General features: G+C 43.7%; 1 protein-coding gene across 3 annotated transcripts in view; it reads left to right on the top strand.

The window, feature by feature from the left end:
* The first annotated feature begins 15,080 nt into the window (after positions 1–15,080).
* Positions 15,081–27,883, top strand: part of LOC119453398 (neprilysin-1-like) — a 52,901-nt gene continuing 40,098 nt past the window's right edge. For all 3 annotated transcript variants that reach the window (XM_049667842.1, XM_049667844.1, XM_049667843.1), the window contains exons 1-5: positions 15,081–15,124; positions 16,478–16,639; positions 18,367–18,447; positions 20,689–20,897; positions 24,130–24,325. In XM_049667842.1, the coding sequence (XP_049523799.1) occupies positions 24,248–24,325 (78 nt within the window). In that variant the 5' untranslated portion in view covers positions 15,081–15,124; positions 16,478–16,639; positions 18,367–18,447; positions 20,689–20,897; positions 24,130–24,247. The remainder of the gene's footprint in view (positions 15,125–16,477; positions 16,640–18,366; positions 18,448–20,688; positions 20,898–24,129; positions 24,326–27,883) is intronic.

Raw genomic sequence — 27,883 nt, forward strand, 5'->3', positions numbered from 1 at the left:
TATGTCTGCCTGACGCAATTAAATTAACACACGACAAAAACAAACAAATAACAAATGCAAGAGAGACTACGATTTATTAAGAAATTAGCATGTTCTTACATCAGGACTGTTAGGTACAACACTTCGCAATTTTCTCATATACAATGACATTATCCGAATTGTACAGACCAGACGGCCCAACACTGCCAAATACACTTCTGCCCATTTGAGGTGCACATGTTTGAAGAAATATGTTTGGAGAGCACGCAGAACGTAGTCGAAGAATCAATGTGAAGACTGTGGAAACAATAGCAAACTACCACCATCTCCAGATTTTCTGATTCAAAATTGTGCCTCTTGTCACTGAGAATGATCTTGTACGCTGAGAAGGAACGCGCGACGGCGGTGAACGCCTTAAAAAGTAAATTACAAGCAAAACGAAAGCCGCGTGCACATAACATTTTTCTTTCTTCTTTTGCTCGTCACTCTCCTTTCCCCTGACGGCTCTCCGCGGTTTCGCATTCGCCAACCGTCCGCGCAATGTCAGCGCGTCGGCGTATGCTGGCCGGCGCGTCTCATTTCAATGCTGCTAGCGGTTGTTTTCCGGGAGTTGGTTGAAGTAAAGTACTAGGTTGAACCCCATAGAGTTCCGAACAGTCAACGTTGCCCGGTAACATGAATAACGATCTCTAACTGCACTCCAAAGCGAAACTTGAGGGTAAATAGTGTTCATATAGGCACCGATATTGAAAATGGGCATTTATAGGCATTTATTGGCATTTAGGCACAAACGCCAAAATAGCCATTTATAGGCACTATAACAACACGATAAAAGCCCTTCTTAACCTCTAATTCATGCTCAAATATCAAAGTGGGGCGATAGGAGCGCAAGGAACAAAAAAGGCATTTGCCTAAAATCCGGTCTCTAGTCACGACATGAATGACATGAAATGCGTGTCATTTAGGTAATGAAACAGCCACCTACGTCATGGTGCTCTCATGGTCGTTTCTTTAACTTGGTAGGCACCAAAATTGGCATAGTATAACAGTAGTGTATGACGAGCATAAGTAATAGGTCATGACATAAATCTCATGGCATGCGTGTCATGTACGTGATGACAATGACCCAGCGAAAAAGTTTAGCACTCAAAAACCACTGAAATGGGTTCTGACGTGGGTGCTATAAGTGAAGGAAACACTAAAGGATGGTAGTAGAAGTCATAGTCATGACCATGACTGAGCAAAAATGACAATGACTCAGCGAAAAAACAATAACCCCCAAAACCACTGAAATGGGTTCGGACGTGGGTACTAAATGAAGGAAACACTAAAGGCTGGTGGTAGAAGTCATAGTCATGAGCATGACTAAGGCTTTCACCTTAAAGTCTCTTAGGTATAGCTAAAGGGACTCCTGAGGGCTCACGACATAAATCTCATGACAGGCGTGTCATGTAGGTCATGCAAGAGCCGCCTACATCTTGGTGCTCTCATGGTCGTTTCGTTAACTTTGTAGGCTCCCCGCACACTGCTTCGTATAATATTGATTCCCACAGGGCGTGGGATCTGCCGGCTTTTTTTTATCTATCGCTGTTACTTTCAAGGCCATGTGGCAATAAAGAGAGGACTGAATACAAAGCAACAGGAAATACAGAACAATTACAGAAATAAAATAGTGTACGACAAGAATAGGATCTTGACTATACTATATAAAATAACTATGCAATATTAGCTCTGATTAGTCAGCATGAACTAAAAGGTACAAAATTGTAAATGACAAACACGCGCAACACGAAATTTTACCTACTTATGGAATGCTAGCTAAAGCCTGACGAGAGAGTTGGCTATCATTTATAGTTACGATACTTGAGCAAGGTAGATCCAATCTAGGGATGTACGTGGCAAAAAACATCGGCAAAGGGATCGAGTATTACAAGATGCGATGCCAACTTTATGACGGTGGTCGACACAACTGGAGGTATAGGAATTTTTCTTTATTGAAATGAGGTCTAGGACCTAGTTTGTCACGAAGCGTAGAATTATGGTATAGCTTACGAAATAGACTTCAACGGGATATTTTACGACGTGACTCAAGAGAAGGAAGGACCAGAGTGGTTTTCATTGATAGCGTAGTGGCAGTATAATTATAATGAGAAATAATGAAGCGAACGAAGTTATTCTGTACCAGTTAAATAGAGGAGTAATTAGGTTTTCACGGTAGGAACCCCACACAGACCAAGCGTTTTCGAGCTTGGAACACGCTACTGCTTTACAGAGTAATAATTTTAATGCTGATGGTGCTTTCGAAAACTTCCCACGTATGTACCCTAAAATTCGAGTGGATTTATTAGCGATGTATTCAATATGAAGTGCCCATGAGAGGTCAGACGTGATATGAATACACAAGAACTTATAATAATTTACATATACAAGGGGGGCATTCTTTGGGTAGTATGTTAAAGGACTTTTAAAACTTCTGAATATATGCATGACTTTACAATTCTTAACACCTAAATCCACTGCCCATGTACTGCACCAATTCATTATGGTATGTAGGACAGATTGGACGCAAGAACGGTCATCATCATTAGTTAACTCTTTCCGTACCGCGCCCATTGGGCATGGTTAGCCCTCTATCGATGGTTTGAAACGCCGCTTTCGAGACCTTCCGCGCCGCTCACGGACATACTGCGCTTTCGGATATGAAGGATTTTAAGTTCTCTAAGAAGGAAGCTTTTTTCCCGCTAGGCGGTGATTTTTAAACACGCTCCGAAGTTTCACGATCGTCAAAGGAGAACGAAAAAATGGTCGCACGCTATCGATGGTTTGAAACGTCGCTTTCGAGACCTTCCGCGCCGCTCACGGACACACTGCGCTTTCGGATATGAAGGATTTTAAGTTCTCTAAGAAGGAAGCTTTTTTCCCGCTAGGCGGTGATTTTTAAACACGCTCCGAAGTTTCACGATCGTCAAAGGAGAACGAAAAAATGGTCGCACGCTATCGATGGTTTGAAACGTCGCTTTCGAGACCTTCCGCGCCGCTCACGGACACACTGCGCTTTCGGATATGAAGGATTTTAAGTTCTCTAAGAAGGAAGCTTTTTCCCGCTAGGCGGTGATTTTTAAACACGCTCCGAAGTTTCACGATCGTCAAAGGAGAACGAAAAAATGGTCGCACGCTATCGATGGTTTGAAACGTCGCTTTCGAGACCTTCCGCGCCGCTCACGGACATACTGCGCTTTCGGATATGAAGGATTTTAAGTTCTCTAAGAAGGAAGCTTTTTTCCCGCTAGGCGGTGATTTTTAAACACGCTCCGAAGTTTCACGATCGTCAAAGGAGAACGAAAAAATGGTCGCACGCTATCGATGGTTTGAAACGTCGCTTTCGAGACCTTCCGCGCCGCTCACGGACACACTGCGCTTACGGATATGAAGGATTTTAAGTTCTCTAAGAAGGAAGCTTTTTTCCCGCTAGGCGGTGATTTTTAAACACGCTCCGAAGTTTCACGATCGTCAAAGGAGAACGAAAAAATGGTCGCACGCTATCGATGGTTTGAAACGTCGCTTTCGAGACCTTCCGCGCCGCTCACGGGCATACTGCGCCATCGGACGTGAAGTAGGAGAAACTATATTTTTGTTTTCTAAGCAGTTCGCTTTTTTTCCCCGCCAAGCGGTGATTTTTAAACGCGCTCCGAAGTTTCACGATCGTCAAAGCAGAACGCAAAAATGACCGGCTCCGAAAACGGCGCGCGCGCTTCGGGAGATCGTTGATATCGCCATTCCGCTGCCTCTGTGGCTGATCTTATCGATACATCAAATAGCTGACTTTTCGTCGGACTTTGAGTCTGAAAGCGACGACGACGCAAACCAGCCAGGAACATCGGCGGCCGCAGCCCAGCACGCCCGACTGCAGTGTTTGCAGTGAAATTTTGGTAGCGAAATACCTGTTCAATGAAAAATTTTGATTTTTTTCGGAGATAGTGCCTATTAGATGGCAACACATTTTGTATATCTCATAATGTTCGTAACATTTTTTTTTCTTAGTAGATACAAGCGTGTCTTTACAATCTTTGTTCAATTTTATCGCACAATCTATCTCTTTTTTCAAACCTACATCTCGTTAATAAAACTTCTATGCATGAAAAGTGCATTCATTTTGCTTTCTATTTATGTCTTAGATTAAAGATTGAGTGTAGTAGTTCCTTCAGAAAAAAAATATTTGCCCTAGCATATAAAAAATGCTTATTTTCCCCATGGTAGGGAAAGAGCTAAATATGACGCAACTGTCAGCAAGAAATATGAATGTCAAGAAATAGCCGAAGTGAGGTTTTTAATTTAATTCAGCCTTAATTGTAAATTGAGTTGATGCAGGACCGCTCGTGAAACAAAAAGGTAACAGATTGTTTCGCAAGGCTTACTGCCGTTTCATCTTACTATTTTGCGTTCGCATGCCATTTCAAAACTGACACAACACTCACTTGTCTCAAAAGAAAATCATTGCCACTATGATTTATTCTGCGCCATTCGTGTTCCCCGAATAAATAATAATCAAGGTGATTTTCTTTTTAGGCAAGCCAAGGTTATGCCAGTTATGAGAGGGCCATGCGCATAGAAAATGGAAAGAAAATAAACTGCAGTGAACTTACAAAACAGCGGCAGCTCTCATCTCAGTAAACAGAGCGATATCTGTGAGTCAAGGCACACTCGGAATAAAAAAAAATGCTACTTCGTGTTCGCATGCCATATTTCATGCCTGACAGGACAATGGCTTGCCTAAAAAGAAGATCATTAGCATTGTGATTTACTCTGCGAAATTTGGGTTTCCCAAATAAATCATAAGGATGATGATTTTTCTGTTCTTTTTAGGCAAGCCAGGGTTGTGTCAGTTATGAGGTGGCAGGCGAATACAAAATGGCAGAAGATGAACTGCAGCGAGCTGACAAAACAGCGGCAGCTGTTTTGTAGCTGAGTAAAGGGCGCAATATACGCGCGTCAACGCATTCTTGGAATAAAATAAATTAAAAGCCTCGAGGACTCAGTCTTCTTTAATGAAGCGCTGACCACCTCAAAAGCCCCGACTCTTTCCTTCGAATCTGATAGGTTAAAAAACATCGACTCAACCGTCACGTAAGTGTTTCGATGCAGCTGCTACTATAGCAAGCCAGCCGATTATTTCACTTAATTATTCAACTTAGGAAAACTGTATAAATTTGGACATTGAAGCTGATAAGTCGCGAACGCATGCGTGCTTGGCATAAATTGTAAGTTTAACGTAAATTTCGAAATAGCTCATTAAAATGTGCTTTAAATATATACACAAAAGTTCCAGGTATTATCTTTGATACTCTGAGATTGGTACCTCCCAATTCAAAGTTAAATGCAATAAACGTAACGCAGCGTCCGCAGTAGTGGCTTTGATACGGTTGAGAAATATTTCAATTGAGAGTATTTAAGCAAACCAATTTAAATTCTTGGGTCTTACATGCCAGAAAGACGACCTGAATGAGAAGCACGCCTTCGTGGGTGACTCCGGATTAATTTTGACCCCCTAGGGATCTTTAGTGTGTGCCCAATGCGCGATACGCGGGCGTTCTTGCTTTTCACCGTCATCGGAATATGGCCGCCGCGGCCGGGATTCGCTCCCGCAACCTGATGCTTAGCAGCGCTACGACATAGCCGCTAATACGCTACGGCGGGTAAAAAAAATTAATTACTAATTATAATCAAAATATTTTCGTGCTATTAGATTTCACTGCTTTTTTGGAAGATTATTCAAACAAAGTTCATTAAATAATTTTAAATTTCTTTTATGTGGAATGAGACTTGGGCTTTCTGTGGCCTACTGCAACGCCTATGCGCTTTTAACCTGCTTTACCATGCGTTTTTATCGTAGTAATCGAAAGTGGTGCTGGTGCTAAAACATTCTGCTTGAATTTCCCCTCTCGACAAGTGTATTAAAGAATGACTGAATATATTATTAGCTAACTAGACATTGCGATTGATCGTGCAGGTGACTTCAGTCGCTTGCCGAAATCCGTCTGAAGAGACTGACCATCGCGCTATGTGTCAGAGCCTAACTGTCAGAATTTCAAAAGCCTTGAATGGTTCAAAAATCTTGGATGGTAGAAACAGGGAAAAAACATTCAGCAGCCTTCAGCTATCCCTGCGAGCTTGAACTCGTTTGCTTCGACTGCAACAGGCTAGCTCTCACAGTGGACGCGGTGAGAATCTTAAGAACAACTTCCTTGCGTTTTACACAAATTAATAACTCCCTGCACGATTATTATTAAATACGTATAACCGCTTCTGCTCAGAAAATTGGGCGGCAAAAGTATTTTGTCAATCAATAATCTGGAACACTCGTTGCAGAAACGCGACGGTGTGATAGAGCCGGTTCGGAAGCTTAGAACCCGCTTCTCGAGCACCGGTAATCGCATTTCTTGCGGTACCTAAAAAAGTAGGATTATGTGACTAACTGCATAAGCGCTGAACTAGACGCAGCGCCAGTGTCAATGAGAAAATTGTAGAGCCACATGACAACTCTCTATATAGCTTTCTGCTGCTCAATATGTGCTACATAAAAGTTTTTCCGAGCGTGAAAGATGCCCGCGAATACACGGAAAGTGCCTCGAACGGCAAGTCGCACGGGAATTTTGCGTGTATTCGCGTGCTTCTTTGACGCTCGGAAAAACACTTATGCAGCACGTATTGAGCAGCAGAAAGCAGTATCGGGAGTTTTTCATTTGGCTCTACAATTTTCACATTGACACTTATCATCTCATTATAATATTTAAGAAGTTTATTATTCGATTATTACTAATTACCTAATTTGGCGGAATGCAAAAAAAGTTATCTGAGTATCTCCAAGCGACGGCAAACAACATTACCTTGGCTTCTGCGCAGTGAAGTAATGAACTAATCAAACTTATACAAGAAGTAATAAGCTGCTGGTTTTAGCACCGTATCTGAGCTTGACCGGTTCTGGTACGGGTTGACGCGAGAGATGTATTTTTTTCATGGTTAAGCGAAGAACGCGGCATACTCTCGACGCGAGATTACCCACAGACGACCCTGAACGAACGGAGGTGCCATTTTTTTGGTATCTGAAAGCCAAAATAACGCCATAATGAAGCCTGAAAACTCAAACAAACGAGAACGGCTTCACAGCCCGGTGACAGCGTAACTCAATGCGGTGAGCTTCGACTTGTATATAGTATCCTGCCAATTTCGGAGCTCGCCATGAAAGAGCAGCATTGTGCGTACAAAATTCCAGCGTGTGAGGCTCATGACATTTACGACGATTCACCATGCAACAATAACGGCGGTGAAGACGCTTGGGGACAGCACGCTTTGTCAGACAAAAAGCTGCCGCTTCCCATGACCTGTGCTAACTACGCTAGCACCGCAAGGTCCTACTTACGTTTCAAGCACTTCTCAAACAAGCGAGACCTATGTTACTCTACGGGCCGGCGTCGTTTCTGTACTACAGCGGCCAACGAACCAAGTGCCGCCGCAGTGCCTTCAAAATCCCAGCCTGTCTGCCACATACTCCTTTTCACAGGGAGAACAAGATGAAATCCCCCAAAACATCGAAAAACACAAAAAAATCGTCAGTAGAGCACAAAAACATACAAAGTTCTGCACACTAGTCCAGGAAACCACATAAGCTATAGCACAGGAAAACTCGCACAAACATTCGTTCAACGATAAAAACATTATACGCGGAGTGCTACTATGCCAAACACTATGCCACCGCGGGGCGCTGGGGACACCGAGCTGATGCATTGGGGATTAAAATCAGAGCGAGAGCGTGTGTGATACATTTTGACTGAATTTGTATCCCATTAACTGAGTCTCGGTTACTCTTTCCTAGGCGTTCCTTGAGCTTATCGGGCGGTGTGCGAACTAAACACGGGTCCGAATAACGCGGACACGACATACGTGGGTGGGTGCGTAAGGTTTCAGGCACTCTTAAATGCCTTAACACACCGTGTAGGGCCTGTAATCACATCACACGTACAGACGTCACTATGCTGCCTGTAAGAACCACGCCAGTAAGATTTTCAGGTTGAGCACTGATATTATTTTGCCCTTTTATATTTACTAGTCTCAAAAGTGTAGAGAGGATTTGGTAATGCTTTTTGTCTGCATTCCAGCCTCATTTTATTCTTCTGTAAGTATCCGTCTCATGACAAGGGTCCCCTGTGAGTAATTGACCTAGATAAACGTAGTTCTGCACAAACTCAGGAGGCTCACTAGCTATCATGAATTATTGTTCCCTTGCCAGGCTATTGAACATTATGTTTGTCTTCTGCATAATAATCTTCAACCCTACTCTTAGACTTTCTCGGTAAAGGTACTCAATCATTTGTTGCAATTGATTCCCCATTCTTGCTGAACAGAACGGGGTTATCCTGCAAACCGAAGGTTGTTGTGATATTCGCCGTGGATCTTCACTCCTAAGCATTCCCAGGCTAATAGACTGAGTAGTTCTAAGCATGCAGTTAATAGCATTGTAGAGATTGTGTCTGCTTGCGTGACCCCTTTCTTGATAGGTAATTGTGCGGTAATAATTATTTTGATAGGTAATATAAGATAGGTAATTTTTGTAGGTAATGATGTGGCGCGTATCTACACGGTTTAGTTAATCGTGTTGAACATGTTCTAATGCTGAATAAAGCTTCCGGCATGATGGCTGAGTCATAGGGAATGATGAACGCTTTCATCACTTAATCCTGCAGTGCGTCTCTAGTTGTAATGAGCCGTTTTGATGGGTAATCAATACCTGGCTGATCTTGAAACTTGGATAATCTTTTTCTGTTAGTAAAAGAAATTAAGATAAAACGTAGCAAGAATTCCCCATTTGCCTTAATTCAAAGAAATTCATTCAGGCATTTTCACAACGACTCATTGTGAAAAACGAGATGTACGTGACACGTCACCGCCATTCATGACTCGGTTAAGGCCATGCTTTCTTTATGGAAGGAAGGAGCCAATGATTGTTGGTATATTCGGTCGTCATAAGATATAGAAATTCGGAGAGCAAATATTGTCTAGAATACTATGACTCGATGCAAATATGCTGGAATCGTATTCGATATTTTGAATATTCGCCCGCCACAAAAGTCTTCCTTCCAGTTGAAAGGTCACAAAAGATATCCGCAAAAATGTTTTCTCTCCGCCGCAGTAAAGGTCGTACAAACAAAATTGCTGACGAACATTTCTTACGCGCGTCGTGTGACTAGAATACCACATTTATGCCGGCGTGTTCTTGTTCTTTGTTTCTCCATTTTTATAGAAGACGGAAGATCTGCCATGAATCTCGTGATGTTAGCCATCGCGATGACGTTTTTGTCGTCTCCAATCCCAACGACAGCCGCAAACCTCCAAGGCAAGTGTCTGAAACTAAAAGTCGTGGTAATGACATTTAGTACATACACAGCGCCCTGATCTTCAACATGGCATTTTGCAGCCATGTACCAACCGCATCTAAAGGTCTTGCAAATGTCATTTACGATCGCCTGACTAAGGGCTGCGTTGGCAGCATCACGCAAACGACACACGAATGAAAGCTAGTTGTTTCAAAGCTAAGCTTCTTTTGCTAGCCTTCCCGGACTTGGTTGGCCGTGGCTGTTTATGCTGCTGCTGCTGTCTTGTCGAACAGCTGAGGCACAGGACGACACTCATAACGAATCCACTTTATATACAGACAGCCATCTGTACCAGGCCTACAAATGTGCTGGAGAGCCGTAATTATACAGAATTACGCAATGAAACGAGAAACGGTACCTAAGTGTCTTTATTGCAGCCAACCTTCGAGCACCTAACTGTTTTACTAAAGCCAAGTTTTCTATGCCTTTTACCCTTGTGTTAAGCGTATCTGCTAGGTCGGCTTCTTGCCGAGCAAAGTGCAGCTGCCATGGCGATATAGTGCAATAGTAAACCGAGTGGATCCCGGAGGAGGAGGAGGGAAAAGTTTATTTTCGTCAGATGCAGAGTTATTTAATTTACTGGGTTTCTTCTGCTAGCCGGCGTGAGGTGGCCGTAAGCCCTTGACTTTCAGGCGACCTCCAAAGCCCAGTTGACGGTCCGGAGCTGGACCGCGGGATCCCAGCTGGACACCGCTACCTCCCAGACTGAAGTGAATCGAGTTCCGCCCTAGGTTTGAGCCCGGGGCAGTCGCTCAATATATGTGTCAGGTCCGCTTTATAGGCGTCGCAGTTCTTGCATTTAGGTGAGAAGCAGCCCGGATATATTAGTGAATACTTGTAAGGGTTGGCAAATGAGCCAGTCTGCAACTGTCTCCAGGTCACCTGTTGCAGCTTATTCAGTGATTTATGCGGCGGGGGGTATTTTTGTCTACCTTCGCGGTAGTGCATAGTAATTTCATGGAATGTCACCATGCGATCCCTCGCTTAACCCAGGTCGAGGCCTTCCACCACCCGGCTGACGAAACCTCGGGCATAGCTGTGGGCAGCCTCATTTCCTGGGTGCGAGGAATGTTCCGGGACCCAGATGATTTGAATCTGGCGATCAGGCGGTGGATATTTGTTTAGAATTTGCATGGCCGGTTTGTGGATTTTGCCACTGGCAAAGTTTCTAACTGCGGTTTTGTAATCGCTAAAAATGATTTCCGCGGTGGTGCCATTTATAGCGAGAGCTATAGCTGCCTCTTCTGCTTCCTCTGCATGCATGCAACAAAGTGTTGCTGCGGAGTGGGCCTGACCTTGATTGTTGACTATGCCTATAGAGAAGGCATCTAGACTTGGGTATTCCGCAACGTCGACGTGAACTATATCCTGCAGACCCGAGTAGTGTTTATGTAGAGCTTTAGCTCTTGCTCTCCTTCTGTCCTTGTGATGTTCACGATGCATGTTTTTTTTGGTATTGGGTCTATTCTTAAATTTTTGTGGTATATTAGGGGAAGTTTACATATTGAGGTGTGTGTGGATCCGTATCGGATCCCCAGGTCCTCCTATATGTGTCTTCCTACTTGAGTTTTGGATAGCCTCTCCAGTTGGGCTAGTCTGTGTGCCTCGACCAGCTCCTCTAGGATATTGTGAATTCCCAATTCAAGGAGCTTCTCATTGGCCGTGCATCTAGGGAGGTGAAGGGCTGATTTGTATGATTGTCTAACTACGCAATCGACTTTTCTTCTTTTCAGCCGGGTAGAGGTGCAGGTAAGGAAGGGAATGTACTATGTGGCTCAGGACGAAGGCTTGGACAAGTTGCCTGAGATACGCTTCCTTCATGCCTTTATGCTTGTTTGCTACTCGCCTAATTAGCCTGTTTGTTTGGATAACGCATCCTATGATTTTGCTCAGGGTGAACGCGTTCTTTCCGTTGTTTTGTACGTGCATCCCCAGAATTATAAGGGTCTGCACCTCTTGTACGTACGTGCCATCTACCATATCACCTTGATTTCCGGGTGAGGTGTCTTTGCTCGTGGTTGAGCCCTTATAATCAGAAGTTCTGACTTTTGGGGGGAGCATGACAGGCCTATTCGATTCGCATGATATGACACTCGATCTGCTCCTGCTTGTAGTGTTTCCTCTATCTCACTATCACTTCCAGTATTAGCCCAGAGGGTGATATCGTCAGCATATAGTGAGTGTCTCAAACCAGGGATTGTGCTAAGTGCAGTAGCTAGCGGTATAAGAGAGATGTTAAATAGGAAAAGGGATAGTACTGATCCCTGTGGAGTTCCTTTGCTGCCAAGTTGCAATATGGAAGATGCGACGGAGCCTAGCTGGAGTTCGGCAGTCCTGTCGGAGAGGAAGGCTTTGATATAGTTGTATGTTTTGTGTCCGAAATTGAGTTTCTCCAATGCAAGCATGATTGCCTCATGCTTAATGTTGTCAAAGGCCCTATTTCCGGGTGGATCCCGTAAATAGCCTAATGAAAAGAGCACCGATCCCTGAGGGAGGGTCAACCATGGTCGCATGCGCCACTTGGGCAGCTTGGATTGGGATCTCTTTATCTTGCCCTCTAACTAGGTAGGCGCGTAACCAGTGCTGCTGAAGAAAGCACTGCAGGAGATAAGCAGAGTAAGAGCATTTATTTAACTGCTTGACATACATTCCGGAACGTGCGTCGAATATTCATTTCTTTTGTGTGTATCAGTGCAAATTACACTTCCGACGTGCAGAATCCCGTGTCAGCGGGCTTTCTATATCTCTGCCCAAAAGATACTTGTGCATATCTTGAGTGTGGTTTAGAAATCGATCTTGCCTCTCTTGCGCATGGTCATGCCCACAGCTTTGCTATTTCGAATAAATATTATGGTTGCCAATCATTTTTCGTGTACGTCGTCTTTAGTACTGTTCACGACCGCTCTCTCTTCACCAAGTAGGTACCACCTAGCCAGAATTAGCACTGTGTAGCTTTGCACAAAAGTTTGCGAGTCCTACATTTCCCCGAGACCCCTTTTAATTACTTAAAACTCTTTTAGGGCGCTACATGGGACATATGAAAGGAAGTACTCGCGAACACAAAGCGTCAGCTTACAAACGTATTTAATGCTGCAGTACACAGAGCGTAGCGCCATTTTTGCGCGCTACCAACAGAAGAGTGATCGTGTGACAGTAATGGCTATCTACATTGCTACATATTTGCCTCAAACATGTGAATCTTTAATGTTGCATGTCTGATAAATCCAAGTACGGTACTAATACGAGAGATGGGCTATATAGTGCTCCTCTGTATCCTCCTACGTGCACTCAGTGCTCACTCTATTCGTTTTTAGCTCCTTCCATCCATCTTTCCGTTACTTCCATTGCAGGGTAGCAAACGGGAAGCTCGTTTGACCTCCCTGCCTTTCCTCTCCTAGGTTTCCCTCACTCTCTCTTTGATCAGTTGGTAGTTGGTTGTTTTGTGTGTGTTTGGGTCCTTTGGTATGTCCCATCTAGCGCCTAAATATAGTGTTCAGTAAACCCTACCAACGTGTCCAAGAAGTCATGTTGACCTTGTACATTATATCTCACACTGCCTTCAACTCTTCTCAAGGGTGACCATGACACGATGACGTGACATATTTACCCAGGATGTGATGTCAGATGCTTGCTGATCTGTATGCAAGTGGTTTAATCATACGCTCGCCGCTAGCTATAGAAAATACTCATGCTAATTTGGCATAGGCAGTTGGGTCGTCGCAGAGCCCGAGAAGCAAGCATTAACTGTTTGTCGCATACCGTGAAATCACATAAAAATACATGATGCAGCGCGCACGTGGCCACTCACCCCACGTGGTGTAGCATTTTCATATCGGTGCTTATGCAAAGAAATGCAGTTTTTATCATATATAATGTGAGAAGATGGTTATTTTGTCAACGTACGTGGAGCTGCTGCTTTTAGCATTTAACAGTGGCATGTAAACAAAAAAAAATCTTTTTTTTTAAGTTTGGGCTAGCTGTCAGCAATAAGAAGCAACTTGGAAAGCTATTATGTCTTAAGATGTCTTGCATTCTGAGATCACATTGCCTCCAGCTGACTCCGTCGATTATTTCTGACTTGCTTTTCTTGAACCGAGTGCAAAGGCCGCGACAGTGTAGCGTGACGAGGTAAAGAACAGATGGGCTTCACAACTGCTTCTTGGCATAGCGGGTAGTTGGCGAAGGACAAAATTGCCGATAAGAGGACACGCACAAAAAAAAACAAGGCACAAAAAAAGAAAACTAATTGAGAATAGGATGACGCGTCGTCAATGTGAAAGAACACGCATACAGTTATCATCTACACTCGGCACAGTAACTAGCCACATTTTTCATATTTCGTGGGCTTTCTCTATTTGCGGGCAAAAATAAATCGCGATGTGTACCTTGCTGGAAGCACTTTGCATCGTCAATGTGTCTTTCTTTTTGCAAATGTGTATACCATTAAAGTACAGATGGTGGCAAAGACAGTATAAAATAATGAATAAAACAAATATGCAGATTCAACGAACATGTTGTGATATACGTACGCGAAGCAAAGCTTAAGAATTATGTACAGCACATTTTATAAGCGACTATTGCAGAGTCTATCTGCAACGGGCCTGTGTCTTTATGTTTAGCTTCATGTTGACGTTATCCCACGTGGCAACCCAAGCGCGAGAAAAAAAGTAAAGCGGTTAATTAAATGATGTACAACTAATGGCTATGCTTACAGTTCCGCTTGTTTTAATCCTATGCAACATTCAATCTCATTTAATACTCTTTGATCGACCACCAAGGTCACAACCTTATTGTCGCGCAATTCTTAAGCTGACGCACTGCATCATTTACAAGCATGCCGAAATGCTCACAGTGTGCATTCAGGTGTATGCACACTGTGAGACGCATACGCAGTGATGTCGCAAGGACGCTGGGGATGTGGGACGCTTGCTCAGGGACGAATCTTCATGACAGGTGTATGCACGGAAAATTACGACACGTATCAAACAAAATGTAGGGTTCTGTACCTTGTGTGAACCAGTGGGACATACTGATTCTGCAGAGCTGCCGAAGAACGGGCATACCCCGAGTGGCACACACTGAGTGGCTAAATCAAGGAAAGTAAATTAAATCAAGAATCGTTAAATATTGTTACGCGAAGAACGAGTCAGTAAGACGGGCAACTATTTACAGGTTGTATTTACAACAGCGGTTGAAGCGCTGACCGGTTAGGTTCACAGCGCGAGCCCAGCTCGTTCTTCCTCTTCTTTTCTCGAGTGATGGCGCCCGCGCGCCTAGGTCAAACAATCAAATACCACACGCGTGTAGCAATATTATGCACCTTCTCATTAACAACTCAGGGTGTTTTGAGATGCCTGTGAACTGACATTATATGTTCAGGTTTTATGTAGTAAGTTATTTTTTATGCAGAACAGAGCCGCACTCACGCAGGTTCGAGACTCTAGCTACAATATACGCATAATGTGAGCTATCTAGTTAGACAGGCATATCTCGCTATCGAATTGATAACAATGTTCACGAAGTTCAAGGTACCGTAAGCGCGTCTTGAGCTAGAGCCATAACCCGATGCAGCAGCAATCTGTTGCAAGCACTCCCCGGCAAAATGTCAAAAAGTTCCTGCTATACCAGTTCCTGTTACTAATGCCTGCATTCATTTTTTTTAATTTCCCATCTAGAAAACTACACTGTCTGTTGTGAACCCGTCTGTTTCGAACGAGGTAATGTACTTGATATCCGCAGAAGCGTAGTTTCTTTGCATGTGTTTGTGTTCGTTTGTGCATGCGCGTGCATGTGTACGTATATGCTGAAAGGATTAAATTTATCGAACGTCCGATAAAAGCCAGAAAAGCATTAACCCTAACCTTTCACAGCTGTACTTTTCACGTTTTCTTTGTTTTTTTTTACAAGGTACCTCTATTTGTACATGCAGTATAAGTTCCTGCACAATGCTACTCCCGAATGTTAATCAGATGGCAGGCAGACCCATCTGGACGTCACAATGACAACGCCACAATGGCGAATGTCCTACTCGCATTTTCTTTAATAAGCCATTTGCAGCTTTGTGGTACTCGCTGGTATACTGCTCTCGAGCTTTCACCCAATCTTTCGCTGTTGAAGGCTTCAAAGGTGTCATTATTTCCGCCGAGTGCGTAATTTGTTCTGTGTTCTTACTCGAATATATTTTATGTAAGAAATGAAGTTGAGTATTCTAAATAAAACGCCAACGAGTACATTACAGATAAGTGCATCTGATATAAGTCGACCATGTTTGGATAGAAAGAAAAAAAAAACACAGCGCTATACTATAGCACACAAAGTGAAATCGACAGACCCCCACGGCGCATAATACAGGCGTTAGCCAATCATACACCGACGTTTGCTCCTGTTATGCGTGCGAAGTATAAAATTGCAAAGAAAAAAAAAACGTGCTACGGGTAGACAGTGAACTCTAAATTTGGGATAGAGAAGTAGCGTAAAGCTACAATTAATTCCATGGTAAAGGAACTGAATATCGCACCCCTGAAACACGGTAATTAAGACGGCGGCGACGACTAAGTGCTGATACGGTGTTCCCCATCTGAGCGCGAGGTCCCGGGTTCGACTCTTAGCCTTGGTGCCCGCAACCTGACGATGGTATAACAAAAGCGTTGTGTATACGGTGCCTTAAGTGCACGTTAAATTGAGACGTGGAACTTCACATTTTTTTTACCTAATAAGAAAAATCGGGCACGCCATCATCCGCACATTCAGAAGTGGTAAAGATATGTTGCTCAGCTAGGTTTTGAATAATTAAAGCAATTAAAACATCGCAGCGTTCAAACCCAACCACAGGTAATCCTGTAAAATTCTAGGAAGGAAAAAAAAATAATGCGCATTTTTTTTCTATGCACCACGTAGGAATCGATGCATTATATGCGGCGAACCATGTCGCGTGTCTCGTACGAAAAATCGAAAGCTAGAATGTTCACTTTATACATGACTTGTTTATTAGAGCGGAAAAAGCCGACTACGCAGCATGGGCTTCAAGACTTGTTCTAACATATACATTAACGCCGCAATTTGCTTTCCAGCAAAGATGATCAATGAGTCGCTCGACACGACCGTTCAGCCATGCGATGATTTCTACGCGTACGCCTGCGGCGGGTGGAATAAGAGCCACGAAATACCAGATGACAAATCGAGTACTGGGAACTTCTACTTGCTCCGGGACGAGCTGCAAGAAACTCTGAAAAGTGAGACACCTGCACATACCTGCACAATCTGCCTTTGCGAACGTGAAATCTGCTGCGAGAGTACGAAAGTTATTCGTCGGCTGCTCAACTCCATCAAAATGAAATCTGCTATCAGGGTGTCCCAGCCTTCACGCATAGAATTTAAATGCTCTCTCTACTACTTAAGTTCTTAAGGACATGAGAATTGTGCGACCGACTTTGATAGTTGTAGCACGTAGCATCCTGTTATTATGTGAATGTTTGTAATTGTCGTCCTTCTATCAACTTTTATCTCCTTTACCTCATTCCACAGCACAAGGTAGCCAGGCGATACGCCTGGCTACCTTGTGACTGGCTACCAAGGTAGCCTGGCTACCAACGCCTGGCTACTAAGGTACGCCTATCTACGCCTGGCTACATTGCGCTGCCCATATACACTGGCTAGCCTCCATGTCATTCCCAGAATTTCTTCTCTCTCTTTAAACAAACACAACAAAACAGGGATCAATCAACGGGTGTATGGTGACCAAGAGTATGTTGTTTAGCGCCTTGTTAAGACAACCGCCAATAATTTTCCATTCCCCGACATTCGAATATTTAATTAAACGTAATTATTTAACTTTCCAATTCTTCTAACTTTCAAGGGAATCGTAATGAACGTCAAAATCAGGCGTTCACGACAAGTTACATATTGCGTGTCTACTTTTTTCGGCAAAAAGGGAAAGCCCGCAACAAATGAAAAATGCCATGTGAGTGCGGGTCCGAGCGCATAGAATAGCAGCGCCATCAAGCAGTCTCAGCTGGAAAGCAAGCCGTTGATCTCAGGCTTGCCCATGCAGGACAATTCATTTCCAATACGCAATACGCAATAATCGCCAGGAGCTATTCACCCTTCGTATAGAAAGAACGCGCATCTTGGTATCGCCTCCGCTCGGTCCAGTAACAAGTAATCTATTTTTCCTATTTCGCGGGGTTTCATTATTTGCCGGGAAAAAAATAAACTCGCGGTCTGTACCTTGCTGGAAGCACTTCATTGTTACGCCTCTTACGATTCCCAACAACTCGCAATCGACATCTTGACTTCACAAGAAAAGTCAAAATGTTAGCTATTTGCTTTTATTTACTAAAAATTACTGGCGGTTTCCTAACAAGACCAAACAATGTGCACTTGGTTTTATTCACGTAGAATATTCCGTCTTTTTTTTAACTCAGCACGCTTTGAGGCTTGGAAAAGGTAGATGATATAGGCAAGTGTGCCAGAAGTCCGCTTTGGATCGACCACTAGAACAATCGATAGTAGATCAAAAGCTCACATCTCATGGAAAAAAAATATAAGCCTATATCCAGCAGCTTCGAATGAACATATGAATCCTCATGCGTTCATATAATCTATGGGATTTACCCGAGTGATATATTGGAACATAGCGGTACTTATATGGAGCAGCCATGGGCTCATAGCTTTAAATAGTACGTTGTGCTTATAGGTTCCTTTTGATAGGAAGGGACCAAACCGAAACACCATAAACCAGACTCCTTGCAATAACAAAACGCCCAGCGCGCTTACGTGAAACTGCACATTCTGCACTGACCCAGGGTATGAATTTATTAGCATTACGTTTGTACGACCCAGTCTAGTGAGCTCTCTTTGTACAGAGGCAAAGAAAAAACTTAGTTCTCATACGCTGTAATAACCTAGGCTCGTGTATTCACGCACCGTTTGGACAAATTCCTCACATTCTCTTTTCCAGGCATATTCGGAAACATGACACTCGTAGAGGAGAAGCAAAATATAACGGACAAGGTCGCTGCTGCCTACAATGCCTGTGTCGGTACGTGGAACGTTCCTAAGTTGGCGTGTTGATACGCAACATTGCATTGAAAATGATTGCCTTGCACTAACCATATAAGTACTCCCCGAGGAAAAATATACTGAACAGGGATTCCGGGATACGGAAAATTTGTTTTATCCGCCTATAAATGCAGCTTGAAGTTGAGTTCCGCAGTCCAAACTTAACATTGCAAACTTTTCAGTGCACTCGTCAACTTCTGTTTGCGCGTCTGAATAACGAATAATTTGGCGTGCCTGCGATCCCTATTATTTTTCTCACGGGTATTATAAGCATACATACTCACGCACATGTTTGCTGTGTGTGCGTCTGCAAGTACGTGCGTACGTATTATCACAAATGGTATTGTCACAAATGGTATCACAAACGTACGGACACACACGCTGGACTTAGCAACTGACTGAATCTATTGCTAGTCCAGCGTGTGTCGTCGTCCCTTTCTGTCCGTGTCCGTACGTTCTGCTGGAAACCATTTGCGTTATGTGCAACCAACGAGCTCAGGCAAACACTATTCTGAAGCATGTATTATGCGTGCTTCGTGCGTTTACTCTCACGAAATTCCGTACAGCTGCCAAAATATTCATCACCAGCTACTACATTTCGAGTACGAAATTAACAGCAGCCTCGAGCTGAAGACAAGCACAGTTAATGTCGAAAATTGCCATTTTTCGACAATAGCGCTGCAGTACTGGAGCTCATGGAGTCCAGAATAGCTTTCCAGTAGCGTGTAAACAGTCACCAGTTATAAAGAGGGGCAGACGTGGTCCACTCTAGGAGCTGAAGAAATTACAACACGGAGAACAGAAGGCTGTGAATATACTTAAAATATAAAGAGAGTGTTTTTATTTTAACATGAACTACGAGTACCTTAACAATAATAGTAACTGTCACAATATTAAGGTAGTCCGCCTCAGTGGCGTGAAGCACCGACAGCGCAACTGCTGTTTCTTATATTATTTCTTCTTTTATCTTCATAGAGTTTTCTTAAATTGTCCGTAGCAGATTCCACAATTATATTCTTTGAGCTGGATTACTCGAAGAGGTGAGTAATGTCAGCATTAAAGCGTGGATTGCATAAGTGAATAAATAAAGTTTCACTAATAAAGCTTTCAATGGTGAATTTAGGCTGCATATCGCAATTTACGAATGCGAGACGGCAAGTTTTGAAGGCACCCGCCGCGGTTGCTCAGTGGCTATGGTGTTGGGCTGCTGAGCACGAGGTCGCGGGATCGAATCCCGGCCACGGCGGCCGCATTTCGATGGGGGCGAAATGCGAAAACACCCGTGTACTTAGATTTAGGTGCACGTTAAAGAACCCCAGGTGGTCCAAATTTCCGGAGTCCCCCACTACGGCGTGCCTCATAATCAGAACTGGTTTTGGCACGTAAAACCCCATAAAAAAAAAAAAAAAAAAGTTTTGAAGGCAAATCGACTTTAAAAAAAATGCTAAAGCTGGGACCAGTTTTCAGGCACGCGTTCCCAAATTGTGCTACGAAATAATGCATTTGTGGTCCAGCTATCTTTGTGCCTGCGCAGCTTAAATAGACGCTTTGTTGGCAAAACTAAGTGAAACAACAGTGCGTCTTGCCGCAAGTTGGACAATCCTTAAATATCTAATTATTGTGTTGAATTCCAAGTTCCTTCCAAATGAACGTGTTTCGAGAACTTATTGTTTTGAATTGGTAAATTGCTATACGTGTCCTAAAATTGTCATTTCTGAAGCTAGTTAGGGAAATTTTAGGCATTAGCAAAATTCTGTACTCGACTGTGCATTTAAGTTTTAACGTGGCGGGTACGGTGTGAAGGCACCATAGTGCGCCCGTGGTTGCACGGTCGCTTGGTATTTTTCATATTTCGCGTGCTTTCTACATTTGCCAGAAAAAGTAAACATGCTATGTGTATTTTGCTGGAAACATCCCATTTTGACGTGTCTGCAATTCTCTAGAACAGCCTAATTGACATCTTAACCATTCGGAAAACAATTTAAAGGTGAGATTAATTTCTTTTAGTAAAACTAATTGGATGCAAGGAAATAAAAGAAAACACAGCCGGTTTCTCTACAAGGCCTTAAATAGAATTCATCGGTATTTTCGGGTAGAATAATCGATGTTTTTTTTTTTTTAACTTGCTGCATAGAAAGAAGCTGGGACACTCTGTATACCACAACTGGTCATACTCAAGTCGGACTTGCAAAGTTTTCTTCCTGCTCTCTCAATTTCACAGACGTTCCAGAAAAGCAAAATCAAATTGAAGCTCTGTACAAAATTATGAATGATTCAGGCTTTGGTCAGTGGCCAATCAATCCTGAAGACGAGAAAACAACTCTCGCTATAGGAAACTGCACTGAATTGCTTAAAAACATTCCCATCTATACCTTGATGACAATCTACCTTGACAGAGATGTCAAGAAGCTTACGTCTTACGTGCTTCAGGTAAGAAATCTTTGACTAGAAACCAGTATGAAATGCAACGGCTTTCTTTCCGATTCAGTGCATAAACGCGCAAGTAGTGGCTATAAGTAGTAACAGACATGAACACGAAGCAAAACGTTTTCAACCGGCATTTAGTATCACTTACAACGTAGTTCACAGAATATTCCAATACGCTAAAACACTACTCTAACGAAAATGGGTACATCAAGTAACACTACATACCCGACACGCTAAACACACGTACATATGTTATAGCACATTAAATTATTTAAAACGAATGGCAAATTGAACATAACCTAATACGAGAAACGTGCTTCATAAAGCCGTCAGCTTACAACGTTCAGTACATGCGGGCGTTTTATACCGAATCTTTATTTGCCCCTCCGTTTGACTTTTGCGCTGCTGCTGCTACCTGATGCTGCCTGCTGCTGCTGGTTGCTGTCCTGCCGAATAGCTCTAGCGAAATGCGTGGGTCATACTGAAAGTAATGTCGACATGCCGTAGAAATCGGGCTATTGTTCTCTCGTCTGAGTGCTAGCTGTAGTCTTGCACGATTAGCCAGTATACCGGAGATAGTGAAACAAAGAACGAATATCGTACGAATCCAGGCAGGCCGAGGCGGGCTGGTGATTCACGTAATCGCGGACGTGAGCTCCAACACCAACAAGTCATCGTTTCCATGCCGCCGTCACCATTTTATATAGCCTTCATACCATTCTCATCATTACTTCGTTTTCAGGTCATCCTTCCGCCGGCTTGACTCTGACGCTGTCACTGTGTTGTCATATCGTCATTACTAGGCCTACTTCGAAGCCTCATGGTCGTACTTTCATCATTGTTCCATCATCATCATTCTATCGTCGTCGTTCCACTGTTTTCCGATTGTTGTTACTGCGTCATCATCCCACAGTTGTCGTCATACCCTCGTCATTGCTTCGTCGTCGTGCGTGGGATCCCTATGTTCGAGCAATTTCTAGGCTTACGTGCTGCGAGGCGTTTCCCGGTGAAAATGTGCTATACTTGGCCGTGTGCGCTCTACGTGCGAACGGTCGCTGAACAAGAGCAAACGCGCCTGTTAAGAGCGTTCGAAAACGCTATTTAAAGCTTAGCTCAAACCCATTCCCACATCGCGTGGGTTCCGCCAATTTTTTATCCTCTTTACTGCGCTTTTTAGGCTGTAGACGCACGTATTCGGCAGACGGTGAGATAATGACGTTGACTTGAATATACGTAGCCTAACAGAGTTTAGTATTGCGTGACACGTGATACGTTACGTAATAAGTTAGGCACACTGTGCGTCTGCGCCTTATACTGATGATTTATGCGTAGTGATTACGTAACATCGCAGTGCCCAGGCCAACCCAAACACCGTGGCGAGAATTGCCCGCTTCGATTGGAATTCTTCTTTGCCAGCTGCTTGCTCTACAGATTGTTACAGAAAAATATAAAGGGTAAAATCAGCCATCCCTAAGTAGCATCTCACGCTGAGGACAAGGTATTAGCGATGTTTTGTCGTTAACATTAAAGCCAGCTGTTTGGTTTTGACACTCCCAGGCCTAGAAAAGCGGCACCGAGCAGAAAAAGTGTTTTGTGTTCCACCTAGTAGATGGGATGGCGCCACAGCATTTGATTTCGTGATGACTAGGCGATGGGGAACGCTCTAAAAGCTTAATTCGTTGCTGTATGAATGATTTTATGCTACGATCTAGCACGGTACTTTAAAACGCTATGCTAAAACGATCGATTTCTCGGCACGGCTATTGCAGTTCCGCGCAGAGGCAGCGCATGCGCAGAGGGCCTAATATATTACATATTACAGTAACGTATCATATACCAATCCCGCCGTGGTTGCTCAGTGGTTATGGTGTTGGGCTGCTGAGCACGAGATCGCAGGATCGAATCCCGGCCACGGCGGCCGCATTTCGATGGGGGCGAAACGCAGAAAACACTCGTGTGCTTAGATTTAGGTGCACGTTAAAGAACCCCAGGTGTACAAATTAATCTGGAGTCCCCCACTACGGCGTGCCTCATAATCAGATGGTGGTTTTGGCACGTCAAACCACAAACTTTTTTTTATCATGTAGCAAACACGCAATGAACGTTGAGAACACAATTCGAAAGACTGCTGAGAAATTAAGAATTCCATTTATTACGCTAGTGTTCTGCACGATGAATTGTTCTCTCGCACGCTAAGTGATGTTTCTTCTGCTATCTCTTTATCCAGCCATACGTAATAAATCTGCTTTGGACACATGTGTCAGAAGGGCTCGCTAAACTGTAACACGTCATGAAAGGGAAAATTTTCATCCGCCCGACTGTATAGCCCGAATTTATTTAAAGAAAATAAGAATGTTGATGCCTGGAATCAAACCCAGGGCCAACGTCCTTTCGGGGTGGTCGCTATCCCATCCGAGCTAACTAGAAGGCTAGCAGATCGTATAGCGAGACCGCATAAATTGACCACTCGAAGCACACAGACCTACAGAAAGGTGGATGGCAATTTTAATTTCATTAACCTGTCTGCAGCTTGCGAGTTTCCGAAAAACTCATTTGCCAGTAACATGTCCATTACACAAAACACGATAAAAACCAGAAACACATTCACACACACGTAATAGGACACACACACACATCGAGGCAGCGCACTGAATCCACATGTCACGCAATTCAACAATGTTTTTGGAGATAATCGGGGCAAAACATGGGTATTCTGGACATAACTTGTAATCATGGACACGATCCACCTGCTCACAAAGCTTACGCTCCCTTGAAAAAGCACAAGGTATGCTCAACGGCCTCTGTCTACAATTAAGTCTCTGCACAGGCAAAAATAAAACTTTTCTTTTTTGCTCTTGAATGCAGATAATGTTATTCGCACGAGTGCTTAGATACGCTTAAGTTAACGAAGATCTCCACTTGACGAAATAAATCTTGGGTCACGCCGATTTCGTTAAAACCAGGTTTAACTGTAAAGGTTTTCTGAAATATTAAATTACTCTATAGTATCATAAGGCGCTAAACGATACTTTCCACGAGTGAAATATTATCTTGCTTTGTTAGCATTACGTGAAGCTGTTGAAAGGCTTCAATGTTAAACAACCTCGTGTACCCAAGTTGCATTTCATCAGGGCCTTCAGAACGTAGGTAATTTATCAAATTTATTAAGGTTCTGGATTTAAAAAGCTAGCATTAAACTTGCAGTGTGAGTTAAACAACCTTTCTGTCTTTTCAGATAGACCAATTATATTTTGAGACGGTTGGTAGGAACCAGCTTATTAATCCAAACGCAACAAAAAATGTGCCAATAATCACCGCTTACAAAAAGGTTGTTAAGACTGGCGCTGGGACTTATGAAGCCAAATTTCAGTGAAGAGCAACTATCTCGGATGACTGACGCGCTCGTAGATTTTGAAGGACAGTTGGCCAACGTAAGTACCATTTTTTTTCCTTCTGTCGCCAAAGTTTCATGTCGACGAGCATTTGAAACGAAAACTAAGGTCCCTGTATGTTCCAAAGGTAGCGCAAACCATTGTTCAAATAGAAAATGAGAATCTCCTCCCCGCCCTCTACCTCTCTCCTGATTTGTTCGCCATCTTCCGCTCTGCCATTGGACGCTCGAGGCTTGACACGTGACGAAGAACCCGCGCAGCTTTCGTTATCGCGGAAAAAAGGTGCCATTAGTGAGCGTAGAAACACGGGAATACGTGTGCGCTGTGTGTGAGCGTAGACATTTTACATTTTTGAAGACGCACTCGGCTGCAGCACAATGCGGACTTGCTGTGCAGTTGGATGTTCGAATAGTATTGCCAAGGGGGAAAGCTTTTTGCGGTTCCTCGTGGCAAACGAAACCTCAAACGGTGAGCGATATGGCTCCACCGTATCGGAAGAAATAAATTTGATTGCCACCGAGGGAAGTCATTACTGGGGGAGGTTCTGATCGCTGTTCTCACCCAGTTAGTGATGAACGCGGGAAGGTGGGTGCTTTCGCGAGTTCACCATCAGCCAACGACTGAGTAAAACAAAAAAAGTCGCGGTTTATGCCCCGCGGCGAACAAAAAGGCGCATTTTGGCAATATGAATACCAGCATGACTTCTGATAAAACGAGCATAATGGGAGAGTCACCAATTAAACAGCAAAACGCAGAAAGCGCGCGCACACACAGGAACCAAGGCATATGACTGAGGGGGGAAAAAAGTGCGCGGATGCATTTTGGAAATAAAAAAAAGCACGTTGAGCGTATTTAGTACATAAATGTCTCCAGCGTGTTGTGTGTGCATGGTTTGATGTAGCTCTTTGTTTTCGTAAATGCAGCAGATAAACAGAACACCATTCGATTCCAAGAAACAATCAGCAGTAGTGAAGACTGCTTAGGATTGCGTTTAACTTGTTCTACCTTTCGTTTTCCTCGTCTGAGCGACGCCGATTCTACTAATAATTGAAGGCACTAAATATATTGCGTAGATATCTGACGTACGAAAAGCCTTGTGAAAATGCGCCCAGAATAATCGCGTTTCAAGCAAGCGCTTCAACGCGCCGCATGCGATGCGAAATGAAGCGGGCGGTAGCGGCCGCGCGCTTCGCTCACTAATGGCGGCCGAGAGCGAGGGACGAGGAGGAAACGGCGCGGAGAGGAGTAGTTTGCGCTACTTTGAAAAATACAGGGACCTGAACGAAAATTACTTCATCACGACCCTCTACCGATTCTAACATACCGGATTGAAAGCTGTTACGAGACAGAGTAAAAAGGGGAATTTAGTGACAGAAAGGCAGAGAAGTCGGTCGGAAGCTACAGCTTGTTCTGGCCGTGTATTATTCTTCACGAGGAAATTGGGCTGCACGGAATAAAAGGAAATGATTACGAAGATAAGTAAGTTCGTACATGCACGCAAAACTTCTTCCTGTACGCATAATTAAAAAGGTCTCCTTCAAGGTCATCTTATTCAATTTCCGACTCATTTGGTTACTTCTACGGACGCAACACAATATTTGGAGAAGGCCGGAGTTGGCATCTTTTCAAATTTAGCTTAACTAGACTTTTGCTCTTGGCCTCGCTGATTACATTCCATTTTTTCTTGGGGAATTTTTGGGAATTATTCTGGCCATCAGAAAGTTGGGTCTACAGAAATATAAAGCAATAATTGTTACGGTTCCGCTTTTGGTCTGTACACATTTATCTTCTGATAATCGGCCACACCTGCTAAGTATATTTTCGGCTCTCGCCCCGGACAGTTTATCTGAAGTCCGCTTTGTCTGGGTCCCCGACATAGTGGGATCTTTTTTAATGAATTCTCTGACTCGCCCGCATCGTCGTCACTAAATGGTCCGGTCCTAAATGTTCTTCCGGATTTCTATTTTATAACAGGAGCCAGATTTTAACGCCTTTTATTACTGAATTGTAATGAATACTTTGCGCGGAAGATTTTCGACATCTAAGATTTTGGTGGAACACGAGCAAATGCCTTTCACGCCACGGTGGCGTTATCAAGTTCCGCTGTAGAGTTCCCCGCCCAAGATTTTCGACATCTAAGATTTTGGTGGAACACGAGCAAATGCCTTTCACGCCACGGTGGCGTTATCAAGTTCCGCTGTAGAGTTCCCCGCCCAAACTTTTAGTTTCATACATCTGGTTTATCCACAAGTAACATTTGCCCTTTTCATAATAAAACAGGGACTATCGACTATTTCTTCCTCTATTGCCGCCGCCGCTGCTTCCTCCACAGAATGTTCCTGATATTTCCAACCGGTGATCTGGGTTTAGCACTTACAACAATGCAGATTTTGTCATCTGGCGCCTGTCATTTAGGCATGAGCCATGTGTCGATGATTACTGCTCTGCACTAGTTCATTGAAGCGTCCGGAAGGATCGCGGCTTGGGTACCGACCAGGGACACATTATTTTTCTATAAGCTTGGGTATAGGTCCTCTCAAAATTTGTGTAATCATTTAGTTGCCAAATAATTCGTTTTGAATTTATTTTCGCCTGTACCCTTTTTGGTATGTTGTTGGGTGTACGCTTCAATGTATCCAGTGAGACCAAACCCCCTCGCGAGTATACAATCCATGTTTTGCGGCAACAACAACTACCTTCCAGTGCACTAAGTTTCAACATTTCTAACGCCATTTGTGCAGCCCAGTTCGTGAAAAGGCCAGACACGCGACTTGTAAATGTTATAAAAAGCTATAATCATGGCTGTTCTGTGTGCGTCAGGCAAAGGATCCAAAACGGTCATGAGATAGTGGTCTGCTATTACCCTGTGAAATCGAAGGTATCAGATTATGTCATTCTCGCGCGTCCGCAGGGCAAACTCCCCACACGTGTGCTAATGTTTCTCGCACTTGACAGCGTTCGCAGTTTGAAGTAGTGCCCCTGCAACCTGTGAATTGCGTATAGCACCTGGTGAACGCCCCACCAAGGCGAATATGGTGCACCATACTCCATGTTTTAACCTTCGATGAATAGAAAACTTTATTTCTAGGTCACGCTTATGGAATCGCCTGTGGCGTCAGTCGGGTTCAGTGCTGAGCGCAAGCGTAGTTTCGCATTACAAAACGAGCAAGACATTCGTGTCCTATCGTCAGTATGCAATGCGTATTCCATTTCAGAGACATCGCTCAAGGTTATGTTCGCTTCCGCGTCGGAATACTCATTCCCTACCATGCGACAGTATGCAGGTTTCCCTACCATGCCTGTGCCATGACGCCATGTCTATGCACCATGCCATGCCGTGACGGTTCGCTACCTTCTTTGGGTTGTGCGTAACCCTGCGTAAATAAGGTACCACTTGCGGTTTCTTCTTTCCTTGCAACACGCCTGGCTACTCCTGTCGCTGCTTTTGTAAGCCCCCTTTAAACTTCTGTAGGAGGATCTCGACTACCGCTGCAAACTGCGACTGCAAAGAGGAGATACTCTTACCAGTGGATCGCTTACAAGGCAGCCAGTAATAGGACCGGGGGCGAATAGCCAATTTCGTAACGAGACAATTCG

The sequence above is a fragment of the Dermacentor silvarum genome, chromosome 5 (assembly GCF_013339745.2).
Source record: "Dermacentor silvarum isolate Dsil-2018 chromosome 5, BIME_Dsil_1.4, whole genome shotgun sequence".
Lineage (NCBI taxonomy): Eukaryota > Metazoa > Arthropoda > Arachnida > Ixodida > Ixodidae > Dermacentor > Dermacentor silvarum.